Source organism: Lepidochelys kempii, chromosome 4 (genome assembly GCF_965140285.1).
Source record: "Lepidochelys kempii isolate rLepKem1 chromosome 4, rLepKem1.hap1, whole genome shotgun sequence".
Lineage (NCBI taxonomy): Eukaryota > Metazoa > Chordata > Testudines > Cheloniidae > Lepidochelys > Lepidochelys kempii.
Window position 1 is genome coordinate 16,630,483 of NC_136383.1, and position 22,752 is coordinate 16,653,234.

Consider the following 22,752-nt stretch of genomic DNA (forward strand, 5'->3'; position numbering starts at 1 on the left):
TCCAGAGTCAGAATTTTGACATCTGTTTGCCAGCTGAAATGAGACTACAATATGGATTCCGTGTTGAACTCACCTGTTTGACAGTCTGAGCTGGGACTATTGGGACAGACATCCGCACTGGAGTTGCATTCACCACCACTGGCTTAGCTGGTTAAAAGAAACAATATCACATGTCACACTATATGTACATATTTATAAAGAGTCTCTAGAATTTAATCCTGAAGCAATTTATCACTTCCACATACATAGAATAAACACTTATTTTTGTGTGTAAGATGGTGGGGTTTATTGCCTTTTTTAAATGAATTTTGGTTATGCTTGTGACATTTTATTTGGGTTCCATCCTGTTTATTTTAGTTTTATTTACTGTTCTATGTGTTTTTACATTTTAACTTGTGCACTGAGAGTGGACTTAATTTATAAAGTGATTATTTTATTACAATTTTTTCCAGAAGCTCTTTGAAAATAGAGCTAAACCTGTTATTTGCAGGAAACATAGTACTGCAAGCAATTGCCAGCTGATTCTCTAGATCTCTCTCATTTAGGCCCCAGTCAAGTACTGACACACATGAGAAGCACCGATGAATGATGGTTACTCAAGCGCATAAAGAGAAATGTGTGTTTGGCAGGATCAGGTCCTGGGAGAATACTGGTAGGTCAAAAAAACCTAAGCTTTTTTTAAAACCAGTGTTATTGTAAGGAACAAGGGAATTTTAAAACTGGTTTAACTCTTCACTATTTATGCTGGTTGTCCAAGTGGAAAGAAAGAAATGCAAAAACTAACTGAAAACAGACTAGTCAGTTTCACTCTAATCTATTTCACTTTCAATTTACCATAGTATTAGCACTAGGCTGCAATGTCTGCACTAAAACATTACAGGATTTTATTTTCTATTGGAATTTATACAATACATAGGAACAGTCCCATGGGACCAATTCAAAATAAACGTCTGGCAACTGTTCAAAACAACTGTCTTAAAGTTTGGTCAAAGTTTGTTTTCAACAAAACCTAAATTTAGGGTCAAATTGGATCTTACATTTTCCCCTTAAACAAGACTCTCTAGGCAGCCTTTTCTCCCCTAATTTTGCTCACCAACTCATTCCCCTGGCCCCTTCAATTTATGCCAACACAATGTATTTACTAAATATTCAGTACTTCCACCTAGCAAACTGCACACATTTAAGATCAACAGTTCTTATCAGTCTGTGTGCAGAGCTCCTCTTGGCATTAGTGGCAGTGGTTTGTAAATATGCGCAGGGGAGAACAGGCATGAAATCTTCTGTTTGCTACTGTCCATTCCATCACCACCATCAGAAAATGCATGGTAAAAACAAGGGGTACTTTGCAGTTCTAATCACTGTCTATCAAAGGATCTCAACAGGCCGGGCAAACATTAATTAATCCTCACAACATCCCAGTGTGGCATGTATGGTACTGCCCAGATTTCACATTTGGGCATACTGAGGCAGGGACAGGGTATCAGACTTGCAACAATCCCCCAACAAGCAGATGAGTGGCTGACATTCTTCCCTGGGAACAACAGCATATCAGGCACCCCAGGAGCCAGTCTCTAGGGAATGAGGAGTTCAACATCAGAGCACTTCCAAATGCATCCTGGAGTTGGTAATGGGATACAGAGCCTTTCAAAGCCAGGTGCCTGGTACAAAACTAGCGCGTCTGGCCAGGGCCACAGATTTATATCATTTGACAGTTATTTACCCTTTGTGTGTGTGTGTGTGGGGGGGGGGTTATATTTGTTAGTGCTTAATAAACTAAATTAGACAAATAAAATAGGGTATGAATTGACACCACTGACCTTGCTGAAGAGGCTGTGTGTTGGTACTAGGATTCTGACTGGCTGACTGGGTTGAACTGTTGGCTGTTGTGGCCGTAACAAGTCTGACATAATGGAATTTGCTTCCAGGTACCTGAATCTGCTGAACATTGGGGGCCGTTGCCAAGGGAATTATGGTCTTAAATTGAGATGTACTCACTCCTCCCACAGTGAAGGTCTGTACTGCTGACTTCACAGCCTGTTAAACAACACAGGCAGCACAAAGTTACTTGACAGTGGTACAGAGGTGTCACCATTTCTATCCCTATATTTGCTCGTGAACAATTCATTAACCTGCCCAGTAGCTCTGTGAAGCATGTCACTATTATCAACTAAAACCTGAGGCACAGCAAGGTTAAGTCCCCAGGCCACAGAGGGAGCCGGTAGCAGGGCCAAGGGAGCTCGGTCCCATTCTCAAGCCATTATACCAGACTCCCAAATAACCAGAATCATTTATATAAGCAAAACCAACTGTCCCTCAATCAAGAGCCAATGTCAAATAAACAAAGACTCTACAGCAGACAGTTTGAGAAAGAGCTTTCCCCAAATTACTGTGAATAAAAACAAAATCAATTTTATGATTTTTCAGTCCGTGTGGAAGTGGATGTCCCACACTCGCACTGTCACTCCACCACTCAGCTCTGCATATGTAGAGCATCCCCTTCCACAGCTCAGTACAGGAAGCCTACATGTCACCCTGCAGCCTCCAAATGGAAATGGAACTGAGGCTGTGAACCTTGAGGCTTTGAAGCAGTGGGCAATTGTGTGTGGGCTGGCTAAGGACAAAAAGGAAGTAACGGGAAGTACTGAGAACATGGTAAACAAGTTTAAATCCATGAAATCACTAGCAGAAGCCAGAGCAAAAAACATTTTAAAAAGGGGAGAGGAAGCAGGAAAGGAATTTGGTAGGCAGCATGCACGTGAAATTGCAGTCAAGGACAGCAGTACATTTAGAACATGTGAGACTTCATTATTTCAGGCTTTTCCCAATCTACACACTGAGTAGAGAGCATGTGTTTATTTTAAATATACATATTTGCTGCTCACCTGACTTCCTCAATCACTGCTTATAACTTTTCCATCCTCCCTATCTCTCAAACTCCAAACCTTGACTCCCTTATTTTCTTCCTCTCCTCGCATCCAGGCTCTTACAAAACTTGTTCCTTCTTCCTCCATAATATTTCTAAAATCTGCTCTTTTCTCTTCAGTCCCACGGCCAAAATTTTGATTCATGCCATGAAACTGTCTTGTCTAGATGGGCTATTTCCATTTCTTTTCCAGCCTTGCTGCCTACTCCCTCCTCATCTTCCAACTTTCAGCAGCTACAGTTCTGAGCAGAAGCGAAGTCCAGATCTACTTATATTTCACTGAAAGCATAAACCCACTCGATACATTTTATAAGAAAGTTGTTTCTTGGGGTATTTTTAAAATCTTTTTGTGCTGTAACCTTAATTATCAAGAGCAATGCAGAGTAAACATCATCTGTAATCATAGCTATAGCTAAGGTGTTGTTTCCATAGACAGACCAATGTGGGCAGAGAATTTCCTCTCTTCCTTTCAGAGAGGACCAGTGTCAGAGAACGACTTTGCTACTATATGAAATGTAATGTGTGTTCTTTAAAGGACATGATCCAAATCTCATGGAAGACAGTGGAAACCTTTCATTGTTTCCATGAACTTTGGATCAGACCCTGAATGTTATAACATTCAGGTGACTTAATTATGGTGCATTGATTGCTTGTATCCAAGCAATAACCAACAGTTCATTAAACAAAGGTTTAAAAAGGGAGCAGGATTTGATCTGAGAATGAGATCTAGGGTGTATTTAAGCCCTTAAACAACAATTCAGATTATCAAATATACACATAATGGAGTGAGAAAACAGTCAAGACCAGGCTGAGTCACTGGTATTGTACAGTTTCTCAGGGAGCCCAGAACTATGGGTGACCTTGTTACCCTTCTGCCTTAGCAAAAGAGACTTGTTGGAACTAAACAAACAGACAGGGAGATAGGTTTCAGAGTGGTAGCCGTGTTAGTCTATCAGCAAAAACAACGAGGAGTCCTTGTGGCACCTTAGAGACTAACAAATGTATTTGGGCATAAGCTTCTGTGGGCTAGAACCCACGACCAAACAAACAATCTCCTCCAAAGCGCTGCCAACTTTTACTATGACTATGATCGATCTATCAGGGATCAATTTATCACGTCTTGTCTAGACACGATAAATCGATCCCCAAATTGACACCTGTACTCCACCTCGGCAGAAGGAGTAAATGGAGTCAACAGGGGAGTCGCCACGGTCGACTCACCGCCGTGAAGACGGCCAGGTAAGTGGAACTAAGATACTTCGACTAAGTTGCGTATCTTAGTTCGAACCCACCCACCCACCCCCAGTGTAGCACAGGCCTAAGTCTAGCTGGTGACACTTTATGCACCCTAGTCCCCAAACCTCCTGAAAGAGCATTTCTCTGCAATATCCAGCCCGTCACTGGATGCTCACAGAAATTACCAAGTAGCTCACCGGAGAATTCACGCTTTAGTATTACAACACTGAGAAGAACTTACAAGTAAAACCAAGAATAAAGTTTATTGACAAAGAACAGAGAATTAAGTGATATTAAGCAAAGCTAATAGAAACAGATGTGGTTACAAATAAAACAAAAAATATAACACGCTTCTACAAGAAGAGAACTTAACTTTAGTAAGTTAATCTTACCGAAAACAGTCTCTCACCTAAAACTTTTTCTGGAGTGCTTGCTAGTATTCAGTTATACCAGGAGCCAGATTTTCAAGAGTCACCTACACCCTACAAGAGGTTTCCTCAGAATAAGGATAAACATAATGTCTTTTGCCACTCTTCTTACAAGCCAGTTCACCTTTGAAATGTATCCTTTGAAGCATAACTCCTGACAAAGTCTCTCTCCCACACTGTTTGTTCTTTGGGGTGTAGATGTCAAGCTGTCTATGTTGATCTTCAGTTAATTTGCTTTTCCTATTGCCTCAGTATGCAAATATAATCCCCACTGTCTTTGGCTAAACCTGCTTAATTTACATCAGAGACAGGGGGAGATAAATATCTTCCCCTCCTGGCTGGAAGAAAACCCGTTTTTTTCTTTGGTTACAGACTTAACTTAAAGCATAATATCAGGAAATATCCATAATTTCTCCTATAGTGTTAATACATACATTTCACTTCTAATACATTGGTCATGAATATCATTGTTTTCATATGATACCTTACATAACATTCTTTATAGATAAATGCCATGACAGTAAATGCTTTAGGTGCACTGTGTTTTCAGGTCTGATAGGAGTTGCTGTTACATGACAATGAACCCTTTGCCAATTGACGGTAAGAGCCCCTCACTGTCTCAAGTGTATTCCGCACATAAGCTTACATATAAGGTGGAAAGCTCGTCTCCCTCACTAACAGAAGCTGGTCCAATAAAAGATATTATGTGATCCACCTTGAATCTTTTATATCCTGGGACCCACACAGCTACAACAACACTGCATGCAGTATGTTTCTGGACCGTTACAAGACACCTTGGAAAGGGATGATAGGTAGATGGCTGAATAAAGTGTGATTTCACGTCATGTTAATTGCAACAAAATTAACAGACTATAAACAAATAAAATTAACAAACCTATTACTGTTGTGAAAGGAATCTGAGTAAGGATGAGAGACTTGCCATGCTTATACCTGTTTCCATCACCTCACACTGACTCAGAAATTCCAAGCTTCAAAGTGACACACAGACAGAGCAACAATCTTGGAATTTTATTGTACGGATACCTCATTCACAGAAAGTCATTAGAGTTCAACTGTCACTCCAAAATAACATTCAATGTAGTTAATGATATGATCTTTAATAAAGTCAAGCCATTTTGTTTCCATAAGCACACAACTGCAGAAGATCCATACTCTGAGGTCAGGCAATTAGAACATATGGCCATACACTAGTCCTTTTTAATAAGCAGCCCATAAATTTTGCTAGGCTGAAATACAGTGAGGGATTGCTCATGTGGGATGATCCTAAGCAGACAATTTTCTGCAAGTCAGCAACCAAGTTTACCGCTAAATGAATAAAGTAACTGAGCAGAGGTGGAAGTCATCAGGTTCAGCATATATTGCCGTTTCGTATTTTAGCAACACAGACTTATTGGCAAATTTAAATACCAACAAGAAAAGGCTATTTTCAGAGTAAAGAGAAGCAAAAATGAAGACTCAGTTCTTACATACAAGGAGACCCCTTTGGAAATCTAACTGTGCTGCTTCGCTTAATGTGAAACCCATTTATTTTGCTTTAGAGCTAAACAAAAATGTTCCATTACGTGCCTAGAAGTCACATTTTTACATTGCACAGATGCATGGCTATTTTCAGAAGGGGCTGGTTTTCCTGCAATAAGAAGGTTTTTTCCGGCGATAAAAGACTAAGTTAATATTTAACTCCTGATGAGACCCAAAGGAAGTTCCTTTCCTAGAAAGAGCCAGCATAACATCCAATATACCTAATATCACACTTCATAAGTTTTGCTGGGAATTGTGACCCACCAGACAATGCCAGAACATGCACCCTGTGGCAAAACCACAACAATCCCTCCAACATAAAAAAGCCCACGCCTACACTATACAATCAACATATAGTGTGAAACAAAGTCTTTGGAGGACAATCTATAAACGGATGTCTGAGTCTGACACAAAAACCACAGTCCTTCCTGAAGAGAATATAGAAAAAGCACCAACGAGTCCTTGAAGAGAAAGATTTGAGCCCTTAGCTCATGCTTCAGTAACAGCTTTATTAGGCATGGTATTTGGAAGAAGCATGTAACCATAGCTATTTGTGAATATTTTGGTTCATCTTGGGCAAAGCAATCATTGCCACACTAGGTTTTCCTCTGATGAACTGTGCTATTGGAATATATAGCCACTAGGCTGCGCTGAAGAGGCTGTCTTTCTTAACCTGTTTGCAGTGTTGTTGTGGCCGTGTTGGTCCCAGAAAATTAGAGAGACTAGATGGGTGAGGGAATATCTTTTACTGGACCAATTTCTGTTGACGAGAGAGACAAGCTTTCAAGCTACACAGAGTTCTTATTGGAAAAGGTACTCAGTGTGTCACAACTAAATACAAGGTGGAACAGTTTGTTTAGCATAAGTAATTAACAGGGGAGCATGGATCAGCATTCATGTTGTGCTCCAAGTCAGTACCTGGTCTGGGTCTGGGCAGCTAATGATCCAACCAGCAGACCAAATTCGGTGATGAATCCTGGTCATGTGCCAGAGGAGGCACATTGCACATACTCTAAGAAGAAGTAGTTAACATATTTTAAGGGAGCATTCAAAGTGAAGTGGCCAGTTAACACCTCTGCAGTCATAGGATGGAAAAGCAGGGGTCAGTGGCTTACAGATTTACAATGATTTGTAACCCCCTAAACCACCTTTTTTGTCCTATGACTGCAGAGATGTTTATGGGCCACTTCACCTTGAATGACCTCTTAGAATGTAAAAAGAAAAGGAGTACTTGTGGCACCTTATAGACTAACCAATTTATTTGAGCATGAGCTTTCGTGAGCTACAGCTCATTTCATCCTGATGAATGTGATGAAGTGAGCTGTAGCTCACGAAAGCTCATGCTCAAATAAATTGGTTAGTCTCTAAGGTGCCACAAGTACTCCTTTTCTTTTTGCGAATACAGACTAACACGGCTGTTACTCTGAAACCTCTTAGAATGTGTTAATGACTTAAACAATTTGTTTCATCTTGTATTTAGCTGTGACAGTCTAAGTACCTTGCCCAGACCTGAAGAAGAGTTTGTGTAGCTTAAAAGCTTGTCTCTCTCACCAACAGAACCTGGTCCAATAAAAGACATTCTCACCCACCTTGTGTTTCTTAACCTGGTCAGACACACTGGCCACTCTTGGTAGTGAGATAACCTTGAGAGAGAACTGGTTCACCAAAAGAAACAATTTTTTTTAAGCTGAGCTAGAATGTTTATTGGGGTTGTGTTGTCCCATCTTCCTGTTTATCTTCAGCACTGCATGGTGCTTCGTACTATAAGGATAATTATGGAGTGTCTGAGATGAAATTTAAAAGGGAAAAAATGAAAGGAAAAGGAAAACCACCTAATAGAGGTGTTAGTGATGTCTTGTTATACCACACTGCAAGCCAACAGCCAGCTCTAAAGATAGACAATTGAGCCACCCAGTGTTCGTTCCAGACGTCCAAAAGTATAAAGTCTCTATTATGCATCAGCAAAAACGACGAGGAATCCTTGTGGCACCTTAGAGACGAATACATTTATTTGGGCATAAGCTTTTGTGGCCTAAAACCCACTTCTTCATTTGCTGATACAGACTAACATGGCTACCACTCGGAAACCTATTATGCATCAGAAGCTTGTATTATCTCTAGCTTTTGGAGCAATCAGACAAAGAGATGCTGTTTGGAAATCCCTTATTACCATATATAGTACAACAGACTATCATCTGGCAAACGTATAGCAGTTTGGGGAGATACTCGATTCTTTTCTACAGCATACTCTGCAAGCACAAACTGTGGACAGCTTTCTCCATTTTCAGCTCTGATTCCTTTTGTGAGTGAAATATTTGTTCATCCTAAAAAGGGCATGGGACTGGATGCTGGATGAAGCAAAAAAGATTAAGAGTTTGATTTCACTAGATGTTAGATTCCAGTTCTGGTTTTAAATCAGCTTTTGCACTAGTTTCATGAGTGCCTTTGAGATCAAGGCTCCATGTCCATTGTTCCCAAGTACTCGAGGATTACAATATGTGTGGAACATAATATGCCAAAATGAGAGACCTGCTGTATTTTGACCAAGTGTTCTCAGTGAAAACAGAGTAGCAGCCTTAACTCTTTCCTTACTTGTGTGTGTTTGTCCCTTATTACTTACACAAATTGATCAAGATATTCTGCTGCTAAAATTCAATTTACTCAACCACAATCCAGGCTTCTTTCCAGTCCTTAATAAAATAAGATGCAAACCAGATAATAACATCTGCCTAATAAAGCTCAAGTAGCACAAAGATGAGAGTAACAAATATCTACAGAGATAAATAAGTGAGTTTTGGCAGAAGTGCTGTGTACTGAAGCTATAGGCTCCTGCAATACACAGCCTAAAACTTGGTATGAGTTTTAATCCCCACTATAGGCCCAATTCTGCAGGCTCTTTGGGCGCAGAACTCCCATTGATTTCTACAGGAGTTCATGTGTGAAGCAGCTGTACAATCAGGACTTGTAGTGGGGCAACTTGATAGTGTGTTAATACCAAGTAAAATAAAAGAAAAATTAAACAGAGAAGATATGCAATAGGCACTGAATCAGTTTGCAAAGTTATGAGGGAAAACCTCATCCAAGGATCCCCAAAAGGATCAAACGGGCTCACTCTGCATCTTCTTCGGCTGATTTTCAGCTGATTTTGAACACATTACTCCTTTTCCACTCACAACAAAATGTGGAAGAAGTGTCAGGTTTTCAAAAACAGCCTTTGCTAACACATTGTATTCAACAGCCTGAAAATCCTGAGTTCACTGTCACTGGTTTGGCCTGGTCCAAGACTTCTGTACTTGTGGAAGACACCACAGTTTGAAAGAAGAAACAATTCTGTATAAAGAAATGGAACAGCCTTACAGATTGGGGCTTGATTTGTGGAAAGCAGAGTGCCCACCATCTCCCAGGAGGTTTGGAAAACCTCTGAGATTCAAGCCCTACATTCTGAACTCTTCCTTAAACCCAAGCATCTAGTGAAGGTGCCACATAAGTGCCTCCAAACGGAAAATGATTTGCAGCACCTCCTAGTAACTGCCGTTCTTACTTTTATTTAGCCATATTTCAGTTTCTATCATTCTGATGAGACAAAATAATGCCACATTTGTGCAGTTCTAAGAGGCAGGAAAATAGCCTAAAGCAAATGTAATGCAGTCAAACCAAAAAGAGACAGAGGCTTTCTACAGCTAATCAGTAAAACAAGTTTAAAGTCCTATTTACATATTTATAGATTTAGCTTCTGTTCTTCTCCTATTTAAAAAGCAGCTGATGGACCATTCAATTCCCCAGCTTTGATAAGTCACTGTCTAACTGCCTGGCTTCCCTCTGCATGCTTAGTGATCTCAGATTTAATAGCATTCATTTTGGCTCTTGGGTAGTAAGACTGCTCGCTCCACAGGTGATGCTTCTGGTGTCTGGCAGTCCCCATAAACAAGAACACCCTGTGACAGCTGAGTGCTCTCAGACAGAGAGTGGAAATTGCAGCTGACTCATGGAAGATAAAACTGTACAGTACAAGGAAAGCCAATATATACCTGAGCAGTCGTATGGTTGACTATGGCCTTGCCAGGGGAAGAGGGTGCTGACTGCTGCACTGTGAGGATCTGCTGTCCTAAAGCTACATTCAGAGGAACACCCACCGTCTTCTGAGGGGAGTTCGGAGGCTGCGAGGCCACCGACACCACTGTCAACTGCCAAGCAAAATGAAGAAGCTGATTAAATTCATTCTGCAGTAAACAATTGCACCCTACCAGAGCTTCTTCAGTGCACTGCATACATACACAACACACTTACGCAAAAGGCAAGGTGTTTTACCTTATTAGGGGACTTCAGCGGGGAGATAGCTATTTTATTAGGTGTCTGTTGCGTTGTAGAACTTAAAGAAGGCCCAATAACTCCACTCTCAGAGATGGTTATGGTCTTCGGTGGTGTTCCCGGAGTAGTCTGTGAAAGAACCCTACCTGTAAACAAGAGACACAAGGTCACCCTAATTACTTGCATGTTTGTTTGTGACAGCCTCACAAGCAAAAGGTTTCTTTCCATATCATGGATGCTAGCAGAATGCTAATGCACCTTGACACCACCTCAAAGGGAAAGTTACCTTGATATCATTGGAGCGACACTATATTATTTAGACCATGTTTAACAGGGAGTGACACCAATATTATTTAGATTATGTTTAATGGGCAAGGAAATAGTCAGAGGAAAACCACCTTAAAAGCAAGCACATTGCTTTTGGGAGTTTTCCAAATAAACCTCATGTCTAAATATACCTTGAAAAGTTAAATTTACATTGACATCTTCAATATGTTTCACTGATGATTCCTTACTCCCAGAGCTGAGTTTTAGCTCAATCTTCTCTGCACTACTCTGACATCATGGTGCCCTACACAAAAAGCTAGTTCTGGCAAGAGACTTACTATCACCCTGCCCCAGCCTTCTTGATAAATGCCTGCTGCGCAAACACCCAGAGACTTTCCCATTTTTCAGGAAGACCAGCATACTCAGAAGATGCTTCTGCGTATTCAGTACAACCCACTGAAAGATTAAAAAGCCAATCAACAAAAATGAGCTATTTTAGGACGGTGAGGGGAGGTTTTGTTAGTTTATCTGTAGACATTAGTTGTAAGTTTGTTCCTTCAGGATTTGTTTCTTGTATTTTATGTATCACTGAGCAATGTAAATGTGCTATCCCCAGATCAAAGTGCAACCTGAATAAACATCTGCTCCTAGATGACAGGCAATGGTAACAAGCTTAAACAAGTGGCACCAAAATCTCATTGCTATTTCTATTAGAAAACATGGAGGGTCATAAACCCTTTCACATAGAGCTTGATGCTGGCAAGTGCACTGCTGATTTAGCCCCGCTGCCCTACCAACAGGACACAAAGGATGCAACAGAGCAGAAGTGGTGGAAAGCAGGAGGTGACGCTCATATGGGACTGACTTTATATTGGTAAGAAATATTTCGTAAAATAGGGACACAAGTATCCAACCTCATTGTTAATTCTAGTGGGATTTTTTTCATTTGCATTCACTTTAGGAGGGATATAATTAAGGAGTTTAGGTCCCAAAACTGGCAGTCTGCATGAGGTCATAATCCATTTTTCTTAGATTGCTTTTAGAAAAAAAGAAAATCCAAAGTTAATAGGCCTGTTTTGACAGCTCCACAGAAAAAGTATGAGCTCCTCTGCAGGCTCTACAGCAGGACTGTGATCAAGGTCTCCCAAAGGGAGGCACCAGACTAGCTCAGGGGGTGCATAAGAACTGTGGGAGGGTGGGAAAAAAACCGCACCACTCTAGATCTACACACACCTCTGTGCTTGTGATAGCTGGCTCCTTAAAAGCCTTCTCACCCTGCTCCTGCAGCAGCCCCTGGGAACAGGTCATGTGTAAGAGGAGCAGCTCACGAGCCCAACCTTCTCTTCTCCTAGCAGGCAGCCCAGGCTGACACAGCGACCACTGGGGGCCCACACTGAGTAGCTTAGGGCTACTGTGGCCCAATCTCACTTCCAATGAAGTCAATGGAAACACACCCATTAATTTCAATAGGAGTTAGATCCAGCCCGGGGGCAGTGGTGGGAAATTGGTGGGAAAAAACTGAAATAAAACAAAATAAATAAAATGGAAATAAAAAGGCGAAACGGTGGCAATTGGAGTCAGAATGCAGAGCAAGAAACGATGACACTGGGAAAATTGGTGGGACACCAGTCCACCAGCCTATTGCAAATGGATGCTCCAACGGGAATGGGAACTACTGAGATCAACTGCTCCCCTGTGCTCACATCTTCCATGTACAATAGCATCAAATATTTAAAAAGCCAAGTTACTTTCCCCTGCATTTTTGGTCAAGATGAAAGTATTTGCTCTACAGGCAAGGGACAAAGACAAGAGAAAGAATTAAACAGTAAGATGACAGACACGTCAACAGAGTTCCACAACCCCCTTGAAACAACATTATCCTAGTGAAAAATCCCCTCCCCCAGGAGGATATACACAAGACTAAAAAATTATATAAGTTTAGTAAAAATGTACAATAAAAAAATACAACTTCATTGTTACTAATAGCCCTTAAAGAAACATGATGTTCTTACAAACATGATATAAAAACCTCACCTTCAATACTTGTCAATGTTTCCAGTTTGTTTTTCTGAAGACAGCCGCTTTCCCCTTCTCTGTCTATCCCCTGAGCACCACTCTTGTTTTTCCTTCCTTCCTTCCTAATTGGAAGGCTCACTGTTTACATTTACTTAAAACTTTAGGAAGCTAAAAGCTAGAAGTTGTAAGATCCTCCCAGTCAGCTTAAAAAATATCAGCAAGCACACGTGCCACACCCTCTCTGTGAGTGAAGGCCAAAGACTCTCTCAGCTGGCAAAGCTTGGTGAACACATCTTTAAAAACACTTTTCCCCTTTTCAGAGCAGGAGTTCCACCTATCAGTGATGCTTTTCTTACATGGACTGGGAGAAAGAAGTCCTGATTCTAGCACATTGGTTTAAAAGAAATGAAGTTGAAATACAAATCTTTTCAAAAAAACTAAATTAATTGTCAATTTTGTGTTTCTGTTCCAATACTGCAGTGGAAACAGACTTAGCAGAAATTATAAAATGGCATGTTCTTACATGTAAATTTCTTGCTATGGTCCTGGTCTTAGCTAATTTCCACTCTTTCATATATTATTAGTGAAAATTTAATATGGTTTTGTGCAAGGCTTTTTTTTGGGGGGGGGGGTGTTAAGTTGTATAAATACAATTAATAAACTTCCCAACTAGAAGTTTAAGACCAAATTTTCAGAGAGTGGCGAAAGGAAAGCAGAAGCTACTTTCTTTCAGAAAAACATGGAAACCGGGAAAAGACAGAAATACTACTTAAACTGAAAATCAGGTGCAGCAGTAAGGAACAGAAAGCAAAGCCAGATAAGAAAAGGGTTGTAATTCATATCACATGCAGCTTATATGGATAAAAAGTTAAAAGGAACCTTGCAGAGATAGTTGTGTCTTTTCATGGGCCACTCAAGGCCTCAATCCTGCAAAGATTTATGCATAAAGTTCAGTATGTCATCAGACTTCACAGGACTGGGGCCTACGTGGCTCTCTCAGAAGTTGAAGAACCACCTATTTCCAAGCTCTACAGACTCCTTATCTTTCATATTTGTTTTAAGAGATAATTTACAGCATCTCCTAGATCTTATTTTTATATTTATGTTGGCAATACTCAACACTGAATGTATACATTGTCTCAGTGGTTCTCAAGCTTTTTTCATTTGCAGGACCCTAGAAGATTTCAAATGGCTTTGCGGACCCCTTTGGAAATCTACTGTCTGTATTATATATAGCTGAATTCTGTTCAGTCAGTTTTCAGACTAAGTCTTTCACGGACCCCTTAGATGTGGTCTGCAGACCACAGGCTGAGAACCACTGGTCTAGAAGAGCTGAAAGTACAAAATGGAGAGGGCAAAACCAAGCTGATTATTTCCCAAAGTAGAAAATCATTTCTCGTTATGTTTGTTTATATTTATAGACATTTCTATGAAAGTAAGCACCTATACATGGACACACCATGCAATTTCATTAAAGGGGCACTGTAAGCTTTAAAAAGTCACATTTCTGTCTGAAAATATTGTCTGCAACAAGTAATATTTACAATTACAATAAATGGAAAAGATTAGAGGAAAAAATAATTTACTTTCTTTTTTCAGTTCATTCACTTTACACATTTGCTAGCACTTTCTGCATACTGAATCTGTCAGTCCATTCTGTCTGTGAGGACTTTTTCCACAGAGCATCAGGGAAAAGAAAAGCATCTTAAGAAAAAACAGAAGGTGAACTTATACAAACATAAAAACTGGCAGGGGTACTCCAGGACAGGTGCAAAGACTTTAAGCTATTTTTTAAACTCTAAGACTTCAAGTTGATTGTGTCCCTGCAACTGCTACACAGCATAGGATTTAAAAATAAGGAAGTGTGACCCAACATACCTGCTGATGAACTACATCAGTATACATTTATTGACCTAATTCATTCCCACTGTCTCAGAGACCTCATTCCAGGCTTTAGCCAAAAAAGCCAATGTTATTAATAAGATGCAATTTCCTTCTTACACACGATTGTGTGTTTAACATAATTTCAAAATACTTAGAGTCTTGGATAGCTTTTTTTGAATTGCATAAAAATAAATACTGTATTATCGATATCTGATCTGTTTAGTTTTTATTAGCAATTTTAAAGCTTATTAGCATGCAAATACTTTCACAGCTAGCAATCTGAATGACTGAGGTCTGATATAAAAAACAAAAACATGCAGTTGTGGTATACCATCTTAAGCAGCTACATATTAGCTATAAGTTCTTTTAAACTTGTAAATTCTGAAATTCGATGCACTTCACGTAGCATCAAAAGCTACAGTAAATGAACAGCACGATTTGTATTCAGTATTGCCATTTCATTCCACAGCCCTTGAAAAACAGTACAGCAAAACAAGTCATAAAGAAGTACAACCTGCAATGACTGGCGACACTTGAGTTGTCTGTCCTGTAACCGCTTTGCTATTAATTGGTTTTGCAAAGATCAGCTTGGTGATTACTGGACCAGAAGTTGGTGTTCGGGTCTTCTTAGCAATCTGAAAGAGGGACATAGAGAGAGAGAGAAAAGAATTTTAAAATAACCTCATACTGTTGGGATTTGAAATACAATTTTGCAAGGTTCCTAATAAAGGGGAGGGGACAACACTTATATAGTTGAGCAGAAGTGATTCATCCATAATATTCTGCTGTTGTTTCCCTCCCATTCCAACCCCAATTTTTCCCTAGGGAGAGAATTAGGTTGTCATTGGTGCCATTTGGTCAGCCAGAGAAGTAAACAAAGGTGCAGCATAGCAAAACTATTTCTTTTCCAGATAGAGTAAATCTCTTCCAAAATATGTCTGGTCATAAAAGACCCTCGGGCAGAAGTCCTAAAATTGTTTCCACGCTCACCCAGAGTTTTATTTAAGAAGTTGAAGCATATTTGCGGATACAGAAGTGAGATTTTTAAAAAGTTATAACATTTCAAACAAGGTATTTATTCCTAGTCTGAGTCACTGAAGGAAACTGTGTTTTGGAAGTGTTGGTCCATGTATCCCAACCTGGCAGCACACTTCTACGGCACAGCTGGTGATAGAGAAACCATGTTCAGCATCTGTTGTAAGAAAATGCTATCAATCCCTGGGAACTCTTGACACTTACTTTTAAATAGCTGCAAATTTCTGGACACAGAAACAAAGGGTACTTTTTTCCTGCAGCGAACCTTCCATACCTGTGAAGACTGATTCAAGTCTTCGAAAATATGGCTTGATAAGAGACAGGTAATTTTAGTTGGTTGAGGGAGCTCAGGTCCAACCTAAGATTTATAAACAAGCCTTTCATCTCCCCATCCAATTTATGGAAATCAAAACCTGACCTCCTCAATAGAGCACTAGGTTGTGTTAGTGATCAAATCTGATACCGGTATCCAGCGGGCAAAGAGTTGTGGGTTACTGATTTAGAATTAAGGTATCTTTTTCCAGTAACTAGGATATATTTTAATTTGTTGGCCACAAAAGCTCCCTGCAGCTGTCTGTTACCAGTCAGCAGGTATAAATTGAGGCCCACGGCCTCAGTATGCTAGATATGGAAGTAGGGATGGCTCTACCTTTAGCTTCTGGGCATTGTGTGGGGGCAAGGGTCAGAAGGGCCTATACTCTAAATGAATAGAAGGGGAATTGTGGGGGGGATATGAGGACCCTTTGGAGGAAGAATGGGCTGGTTGCTGGTCCCCAAATACCAACAGGCAGATTGGGTGATAGTGGGAGAGCAGACCACATCTCTGTCCAGTTGTCCCTTAAGTTACAAGGTCATGGTCTAGTTCCTCCTTAGCCTCCCGCCACCGCCCCCCTCCTCCATTTCTGCCAGTGGGATAAAAGAAGCCTACAATCTCACCTTGGGATGAGAAAACATACAAACAGGATGTTCAAAGCCCCTTGGATCTTTCAGCCCACCCCCAAATAGTCATGCAGTGGAAAGAGGCAATGAAGCTGGAGTGTGTCAGTGGTGAAACACCTTGCGGTAAGAATGCCATTTCCATCTTTAAGAATATCCCCTCCTAATTATGTGTTTTTGGAAGTGAGCCAACTTGACTGGAGAAAAATTTTGGCTCACCTACTGTGGCACTCTGACCAAAAGTCAGCCCTGACAATGACCAGTGTGGTAGATTAGAAGTTTATTTTTCCCACTCAGCACCACCAGATTTACACCAGTGTAATTCCAATGACTTGAACAGAGTTGTCACGCCATAAAACTGACAGCAGAGTAGAGAATCAGGCCCTAAACTTGGGATCAAAACCATAATTACATTTCACTCTAGAGTAACCTATGGAGAATAGAATCTGTGAACAATGCAAGAATTTGGATTTGTAACTTATGATTTTATATAGCCACAGTAAAGAGGCTGTTCAGAGGAAGTTATTGCCAAGTGGGCTAGTTTCTGTGATCTCCTATAGAAAACCCTAGTTATATTAATCACTGACTAAAAGCATTCATGATGTTTTGTTTTTAAGAAATGCTGCAGTTTTAAAATTGATCTGCCATCAGCACACCATCAGCTCAGAGACCTTCAAACAAGAACTGGCAGTTGGGTCATTTCAGATCACAGCAGTGTACTCTGTGATACGAGTTATACAGCCAGCACCACTGGAGGAGTCAGGGCTCACATCTAGTGATGGCTGTGGGAGGCATTAGGCCTGTAACTGCCTGGAGGATCATCCTAGCACGTTGGCTGCCGTCCTTTTCAAGGCATTAAGTGTTACCATCTTAACAATGAAACCTCCCTAGTAAAACAAACCATGCCTCTGTCCTCCCTCAGCTGTACTCAGCCAACAGCAGCAAACATAAGATGGATTTAAAATCAGACACAGCTAGAAAACAGATCTAATTTAACAGAAACCATGCACTCCTCTGCACTGCAGTGCAAATTATTCCAGAGAGAAAAGCTCTACCTTATACAGTCTGTGAATCAAGTCCAGCTGTGGCCTGGAGATTTATTCTCCTCATATACTGTACATACTACTCTATGCCTCGGCACTGATTTTCTCTTCAGTTTCAGAAAGTACAGAACCAAAAGATCAAAATATCTTTTAAAAATGTGGAAAGAAAATATAATAGAGTATGCGTCTAAAGCCTTAAAATGGGGCAAAATTTACTATTAGCCCAAATGAAAGTTTGTTAGAACATAAGGAGACAGAAATTAGAAAACAGAAGTTTGAGAGAAAAAAATATTATTCGTACATTATATTTAATTGTTTGGAAAGAGCAGATCTCATCTACATTGCTCATACATTGCAGCGTATAATTGTGTAGCATGTAGGTTTAATGAAAGTTAAGAGTTAGCTCTAATAATAGATACTACCATGATGGGCAGATGTTTAAAATCCGAAAACACATTTATTTTAAAGAGATATTTTTCAGTAAAATTGCTTGAACAATTTAAAAAAGTCTCATAAATGCACACACACCTGTGACGACAAATATCCATCTACTAATAACCCCCTGAAATTGTCTCTGCCCTGTCAGAAATCAGTCTCACCTGCTGTGGACTATTACTGTAATTCAGTCACTGTTACTCTCTGAAGCGACAAGTGATGTCAAAAAGCCAAGCTAGTTCAGCATACAATCCACATCTGGCAGGAACACCTTTGTTTGAGATGACATTCGTTATTACTAATGAATAGCGATTAACCTTGTTTTAAAGCCCTGCCATATATCAGGCTGCTGCTCACGTGAATATATTTTAGGAACACTCAAACTAGAGTTTTGGTGGTTGTTGTTTTTTGCGAAGTAGGAGGTTACAAGCCTGGGTGATGAGGAGATCAGGTCAGGAGATCAGGAGAGGGGGGAACAGGAGGGGATAACTGCTGCAGAAACAGATTGCAACTAATTCTATTTACTTGTGTCTAACAAGAATGTCAATTTTACTCAGCAGCTGCCCAGAGCTCCCAGGTTCTGCAGCTCTAGAGCAGCCCTGCCATGCGGACTTCCCCAGACCAGGAATGAAAGAGCTTCCAGACTCCTGGGACAGTGGGCATCCCAAATACCCAGCTGGCCCAGCAGTCTGGAAGTCCTGGGGTCCCCAGTCCGGGGCAGCCGCGTGGGGGGCTGCCCTGGAGCTGCAGATCCTGGAACTCGGGAGCCCATCCCAGAGCTTCCATACTCCCTGAGGCGGAGCTGGGAATTGAACCCTGGTCAGAGCTGAGGCTTCCAGGGCCTCCAGCTCCACAGCAGGCAGGGAACCAGGCAGGTTTCTGACAGAACCCTGCCTCTGATTCATCTAAGGTTAATCAAACCCAACTTGCTTTCGCAAGAAATTTCAAGTTTGATGAACTAGTATTTTCCGGTGAAGTTTCTGACCAGCCCTACTAGTTTCTTTGAATTGGAGTGTGAAGAATCTTCCCCGCAAGCAGCTCTCCCCGAAGGAAATGTAATGTGGCAATTTCACAAGAGAAATGCACACAGCCCTCCGCTCCTGAGAGAATACAAACAGGCTGCTTTGCAAGTGTCTTTATTTATAGTAAGGGTAAAATTCTGCCCTGGGATGTGCACTCACAGCTCAATGGGAACAGCATGCATGTATCTAAAGGCAGATTTTGCCCTTATCTGTTAGATTAGAATATGCTTATACAAGAATATGCTCGATGATTCTGACCTATACGTGCAAATACAACTAACCTATACACAGTATTCTCTCAGATCAAATCTGGAGGCGTCAGAGAGCAAAGGTGAAGAGAGGTACCACAGCCATTTTTCAGGAAAGATGATTGAGCTTGAAGAAACAGGTTCAGGGAGCAGGGTTTGGAACAGGGACGGGGAGGAGAGAATGGTGGTTTTTAATTTGAAGAGCAGATACCCTTGAGGTGGCTTAAAAGATTTGCTTTGCCAAAATAGCCCTGGCACAGGAGCCTGAAATTTCTATTGCAATCTATTGGCTCTACCAGTTATCACAGCAAGACAAATTCATTTAGGCTAACTTAGCAATTGGAGTGGAGATCGGTCTGGGCATAAGATTAGAAAGAGGCATAAGTAAGGCCAGATCTGCACTCAAAACTTTTGCTAGTATAGTAATGGGGGCTGGGGTGTGATTTTTTTATTATATTTTTATGCTGGCAAAAGCCCTGGTATAGATGCATTTATCAAAAGAGTCCTTTTGCTCGTACAGTTTATTTCAGCTAGAGAACTGGTATAAGTTAGATCATCAAAAGCTCTCTTTTGCCAGTGTAAGTTGCTTCTACACTAGGAAGATTTGCTGGTATAGCTATACCAGCAAACCTTTCCTCACATAGTCAAGGCCCAAGTTTATAAGGCATTTTACTCTCAGTAGTATTGCAGATTCAATATAGCACTAAGAGAGGGACCTGGATTCTATAGAATGTTTTATTAAATTCCAATTAGTTTTGCCTTTTCCAAAGTAATGGGATTGTACCAGTTACTTAAGGTCCAAACTGGAAGACAATGGGGCTGTACTGGTGTAACTGAAGGTCTAACACAGGGGTGGGCAAACTTTTTGGCCCAAGGGCCACATCGGGGTGCAAAACTGGAGGGCCGGGTAGGGAAGGCTGTACCTCCCCAAACAGCCTGGCCCCTGCCCCCTATCCGCTCCCTTCCACTTCCCGCCCCTGACTCCCCCCCCCGCCCTCTATCTACACCCCTGCCCCCTGACAGGCCCCCCAGGACCCCACCCCCTATCCAACCCCCCCCTGCTCCCTGTCCCCAGATTGCCCCTACTCCCCCATCCACATCCCCTCCCCCTGACAGGCCCCCCGGGACTCCCACACCCTATCCAACCCCCCATGTTCCCCATCCCCTGACCCCCCCCCCAGAACTCTGCCCTACCCTGCTTCCTGTCCCCCGACTGCCCCCCGGAACTCCCTGCCCCTTATCCAACCCCCCCCACTCCCCACCCCCTTGCCATGCTGCTCAGAGCAGCAGGAGCTCGCAGCCCCACCGCCCGGACGGAGCCAGCTGCCTGTGCGGCTGTGTGGCTGCGGGGAACGGGGGACAGCAGGGGAGGGTCTGGGGGCTAGCCTCCCTGGCTGGGAGCTGAAGGGCCAGGCAGGACGGTCCCGTAGGCTGGATGTGGCCCGCGGAACGTAGTTTGCCCACCTCTGGTCTAACATGACCTGCAAAACTTTTAATACTGATGATGATGTATGCTAAGAACACAGTTAGATTCTCAGATCCTAGGCTAATTTTAATCAATTCACTTTTCAGAGTCAAACAGCATTTTAAATAAATAAATAAGATAAATTATGAGCTCTTCACAAAGCCTTCCATTGGAGGATCTCAAATGGTTTTACAAATCAATTAATTAAGCCTCACAAAATCCTTGAGGTAGGGGAGTAGCATCACCATTTAACACATGGGGGAACTGAGAAGTTAATCAGAGCCAGAAAGAGAACCTGGATCTCCTGACTCCCTCTGTCACCATTAATCTCCTAGATCAGGATTATCAAACTTTGTAAGTGTGGACAAGATCTTAATAGTGAGATTATCTTTCCCTCACAGAACACCTTCCCTCACATTCATGATCTTGTGGATCATGGATTTCTCTCCCATTTGCAATGACATAACATCCCTGTGATACCTACAGGAATTTCTTACAAGGAAAAAGCAGTATTAGGGAAGTGGTTTGTTGTCTTTGTTGCAATAAGTGCTTTGTTGTTTTTAAAACAGTTAGTCACACTGCTGACTCTTGGTCTGCATTTTTTTCTCCCCAATCCCATCCATTCCCCTCCTCTATATCCCTTGCTTTCCTGTGCTTCCTTGTTTGCCACCTGGTCTTCTTCTCCTCCAGAATGCTTCCCCTATCACTGGTTCGCCTTTGACACTACTACATAAACTTCTCTGAAGAACCAGCTGAAAAAAGACCCAGCATCACATGATCAGCCCTTTTCATTGAGAAACTGACACAGTAGACCACTTTACCCACACTAAGCAATAATCTACCCTTATGGATCTCTTACATATTAAACATGCCTGCAGATGGCATAGCTTTATGGGTGTGTGTGTTTTTTTAATCAAAAACATTAATTGTAGCTTTTGAAAAGCCAAATGCAAACAGTTTCATCTGTTTTATAAAAGAAACCAAAGGGGAAGAGCAAGTTTGTTTTGTAGAGCAGTGATTCTTAAAGCCTTGCAATCAGACATAAATCAATTAATCAGGAAAATCTTCAGGATTCCTTAAGGCAAGAAAATAGCGGAGGACAATCGGAAAGAATCACAGCCTTTCATGTCTCAGATGCCACGGGCAAGAGGAAAATCATAAATGCTACAACCTGAGAGTGCAACATAACTTATGCATTTTTTCCTTTAGCTTTTTTTTAAACTGCCAGCATCAGCCCTACAACTCAAGCCAAATGGCAGGAATTGATCCATTTTTAAATGTTCCTGTGCCAAGTCAGGAGTCACAGCCTCTTTTAAAGATATTCTGCCAACCTTAACATTAACAATGGAAGTAAAAAAGAAATCAGTAGGGAACAGTCAAACATTAAAAATCAACATTAGTCAGGAATTTGATCTTCAGCTTTGATGTGGCTACAAGCACTGAGCAATATGAGAAAAGACTGCACTGGAAAATAACACCGAGATTGTATGGTGCTTTAAAATACATAGTCTCAAATGTTCTGCATGCTATAGTTTGGGTTTGCTTCCTGTGAAATATCCATTTGGGAGTTTAGCACTCTATTTTGTTTGCTTATGGCTCCATCATTTCACAAGCACAGCAAGTATTCTGATTTTTATATAGACTGTTAGTTTTATTCTCCCATCCCCAGCTAACGTTTGTGGGAAGATCTTTTTTCCAGATTCAGCCTGGGTGTGCTTTAGAAATTTAAACAGCAATCAGGAAGAAAGAAAAGAAATAAACTTAATATCCATGCAGAGTTCACTCTTCCTAAAGGTATATGGGATTAACTGAATCACACTCAGTGAAGAATTCTCTCCACTGCAATAAATTCTGATGGCACAGACACATACTCTGCGATAAACCTTAATCTCCCAAAAGGTAGTTGGATGTAAAGAATGTATAATTTAAATACATTCAGCTATGACTGGATACACTAGAAGAAATAT

The 22,752-nt window shown here is 41.2% G+C and overlaps 1 protein-coding gene across 6 annotated transcripts in view; it reads right to left on the reverse strand.

Annotated features, from left to right (window-relative positions):
* LIN54 (lin-54 DREAM MuvB core complex component) overlaps nt 1–22,752 on the reverse strand; it is a 63,475-nt gene that overhangs the window by 10,387 nt on the left and 30,336 nt on the right. For all 6 annotated transcript variants that reach the window (XM_073340514.2, XM_073340516.1, XM_073340517.2 and 3 more), the window contains exons 3-7: nt 15,116–15,236; nt 10,435–10,580; nt 10,155–10,310; nt 1,818–2,034; nt 74–147 (exon numbers count right to left, since the gene is read on the reverse strand). In XM_073340514.2, the coding sequence (XP_073196615.1) occupies nt 74–147; nt 1,818–2,034; nt 10,155–10,310; nt 10,435–10,580; nt 15,116–15,236 (714 nt within the window). The remainder of the gene's footprint in view (nt 1–73; nt 148–1,817; nt 2,035–10,154; nt 10,311–10,434; nt 10,581–15,115; nt 15,237–22,752) is intronic.